Source organism: Suillus subaureus (genome assembly GCF_016647635.1).
Source record: "Suillus subaureus strain MN1 chromosome Unknown BJ212scaffold_282, whole genome shotgun sequence".
NCBI lineage: Eukaryota > Fungi > Basidiomycota > Agaricomycetes > Boletales > Suillaceae > Suillus > Suillus subaureus.
Genome location: NW_024538838.1, coordinates 1 through 3135, shown reverse-complemented (window position 1 = coordinate 3135; position 3135 = coordinate 1). Strand labels below are relative to the sequence as shown.

Here is a 3135-nt window from a genome sequence, read left to right as displayed (position 1 = left end):
AGAGTCGCGCGCAAAGATCCACAACCTTGTCCATGAGTTTACCGACGACAGGCATAAGCTAAAGGGGCCACTTGTAGGGAATGGGAGTTTGCAAGAGACGAATGATATTGTCCATTTCTTCACACGGCGTTGCGGTATGTCTCCAGATGACGCGAATGAGCTAGCTGATAGGATCAAAAAGACGAGATAGAATTAGCTACTTGACTTTTCTTGTGTTCGTTAACTTGCTCTCGTCTTGCTGTCGGTGAAGTGACGTACGTGTGGTATATCCTTACGCACAATGTAGTTTGTCGAAGCCTGTCTCAAAGCTCTACGTAGACATGTTTCTGTAGTACCTGACTCTCACATGACCCTGTAATCTATTCGTTCAATATGACAGTTTGGCAAGACTTGACTTAAGTATGCATGCATGATAGTAAGGTAAGTAAGATACGTAAGACGTATCGGCAAGGACAAAGTCTACAGCTGGATCAGCACAGGTTATCGGACACCAGAGGTTAAGTAGCTCCTTCTACACGCCTCTATCGATCATCCTAGCCAACTCTTTAGCAAGGTCTGGAGACAAACCGCACCTCTTGAGGCGAGGGATAATATCCTTCTTCACACGCAAATTCCCTACAAGTAGCTGCTTCAGTTTACGCATCAACGACACGAACATGCTGTTTCCTCCTATCCAAGCTTGCCTCTGCCCGTCGGCAGTGCGCTGTTTGACAATGTTGCGGATTATGACGCGTGATTGTTCATACAGGTTTTGGAAATGGACATTGTTTTTGGCGGTGATGCATGCATGACCAGCGACATGCATCTGCTGGAAGGTTTTCTCGTTCCTCCCCCACCAATCTTCCATTGTGGTTTCGGTTTCAAGGTGTGTGACCGCTACGACGATGGGAACCTTCTTGTCACAGAGGAATTCGTGAAAGAGCCGGTAATTGGTCCGAAGTGTCTCAGTGAGTCTGCCTGCGCGCATGCAGAACAGAAGCAAATCAATGCCCCCTTGTGCCTCCAAATCCTGGATGAGCCTATAGGCATTCTCGACAGCATTGAGGTATTCTGTGATATTCAGCTGTGGTTCATCGAGTCCAACGGTATCGAACACCATATAGGATTCGCCGTCGAATTTGATGGGATACTGTTGCCAGTGCAATGTGCAGCGTTGCGTATCATTAGACGTGACTGCTACGTCCTTTCCCGCCATGAGATTGACGAGTGAGCTTTTGCCTGCCCCTGCCGGCCCAAAAAGGACAATATTTTTCTTTCTACTTATCAATGTTGGAAAATACGTCACAAGAATTCTGTCTAGATATTACGCACCTTGTATCCATCGCGATTTAGGAGGGATGTTCAGGATGATACTAGGGTACTGCGGTAGCATTTGGCCGCATGTCCTTTAAAACCACACGAACGTTGACCACGTTCCTTGCCATACTTCAGACGCCTCATCCATCGGATACTGACTCGACGATTGACATTCGCCTGCAGATTGCCGAGCAGCATCCAACAAATCAACTCGAGGCAAACTCGTGTTGACGGTACAATTTCAGGAGTTGATTGGTAGTCACTAATCACTTGCCAACATGCTGATAGCTCCGGCAAAGTCCGTTGCGTGGGTGGAGCGTCTTGTTTGGCCATGATTTTGGGCGCTGCAAATACGCTCTATATAGTATTCTGGAGACCAGCTTGAACTTAGCTTCTCGTGTTTGTTAACTTGCTCTCGTCTTGCTGTCGGTGAAGTGACGTACGCGTGGTATATCCTTACGCACAATGTAGTTTGTCGAAGCCTGTCTCAAAGCTCTACGTAGACATGTTTCTGTAGTACCTGACTCTCACATGACCCTGTAATCTATTCGTTCAATATGACAGCTCGGCAAGAATTGACTTCAGTATGGATACATGACATTAGGGTAAGTAGGATACGTAAGACACACCGGCAAGGACAAAGTCTACAGCCGAATCAGCACAAGTTATCGGACACGAGAGGTTAAGTAGCTCCTTCTACACTCTATCGATCATCCTAGCTAACTCTTTAGCAAGGTCTGGAGACATACCGCACCTCTTGATGAGGCGAGGGATGGTACCCCTCTTCACGAGCAAATTCCCTACAAGTAGCTGCTTCAGTTTACGCATCAACGACACGAACATGCTGTTTCCTCCTATCCAAGCTTGCCTCTGCCCGTCGGCAGTGTACTGTTTAACAAGGTTGCGGACTATGACGCGTGATTGTTCATACAGGCTTCGGAAATCGTTTTTGGTCGTGATGCATGCATGACCAACGACATGTATCTGCTGAGATTGGAAGGTTCTCTCGTTCCTCCCCCACCATTCATCCATTACGGACTCGGTTTCGAGGTGTGTGACCGCTACAACGACTGGAATCTTCTTGTCACAGAGGAATTCGTGAAAGAGCCGGTAATTGTTCCGAAGCGTCTCAGTGAGTCTGCCTGCGCGCATGCAGAACAGAAGCAAATCAATGCCCCCTTGTGCCTCCAAATACTGGATGAGCCCATAGGCATTCTCGACAGCATTGAGGTATTCTGTGATATTCAGCTGTGGTTCATCGAGTCCAGCGGTATCGAACACCATATAAGATTCGCCGCCGAATTTGATGGGATATTGTTTCCAGTATAATGTGCAGCGTTGCGTATCATTGGACGTGACTGCTACGTCCTTTCCCGCCATGAGATTGACGAGTGAGCTTTTGCCTGCCCCTGCTGGCCCAAAAAGGACAATATTTTTCTTTCTACTTATCAATGTTGGAAAATATGTCACGAGGATCCTGTCTAGATATTACGCACCTTGTATTCATCGCGATTTAGGAGGGTCGTTCAGGATGGCACTAGGGTACTGCGGTAGCGTTTGGCCGCATGTCTTTTAAAACCATACGAACGTTGACCACGTTCCTTACAGCCATATTTCAGGCGTCTCATCCATCGGAAACTGACTCGACGATTGACATTCGCCTGCAGATTGCCGAGCCGCATCCAACAAATCAACTCGAGGTAAACTCGTTTCAGGAATTAATTGGTAGTCACCTGCTAGAAGGGTTTGGCGAGCGTCAGAACCAAATACGGATCCCGCGGGTCATACAATACATTCACATATTACTTCAGTGAGTTAGAGAACGAGCGTCAGGGCCCC

At 47.5% G+C, this 3135-nt stretch overlaps 1 protein-coding gene across 1 annotated transcript; it reads right to left on the bottom strand.

Annotated features, from left to right (window-relative positions):
• Window positions 1–511: 511 nt before the first annotated feature.
• BJ212DRAFT_1472041 (P-loop containing nucleoside triphosphate hydrolase protein) lies at window positions 512–1580 on the bottom strand (the record flags this gene model as incomplete). Its single annotated transcript, XM_041339016.1, has 2 exons — window positions 1312–1580; window positions 512–1256 (listed from the first exon to the last, which is right to left on the bottom strand). Exons 1-2 carry the CDS (start codon window positions 1320–1322, stop codon window positions 512–514), a joined length of 756 nt encoding a protein of 251 aa, XP_041185311.1. The 5' UTR covers window positions 1323–1580.
• Between the last annotated feature and the right edge of the window lie 1555 nt (window positions 1581–3135).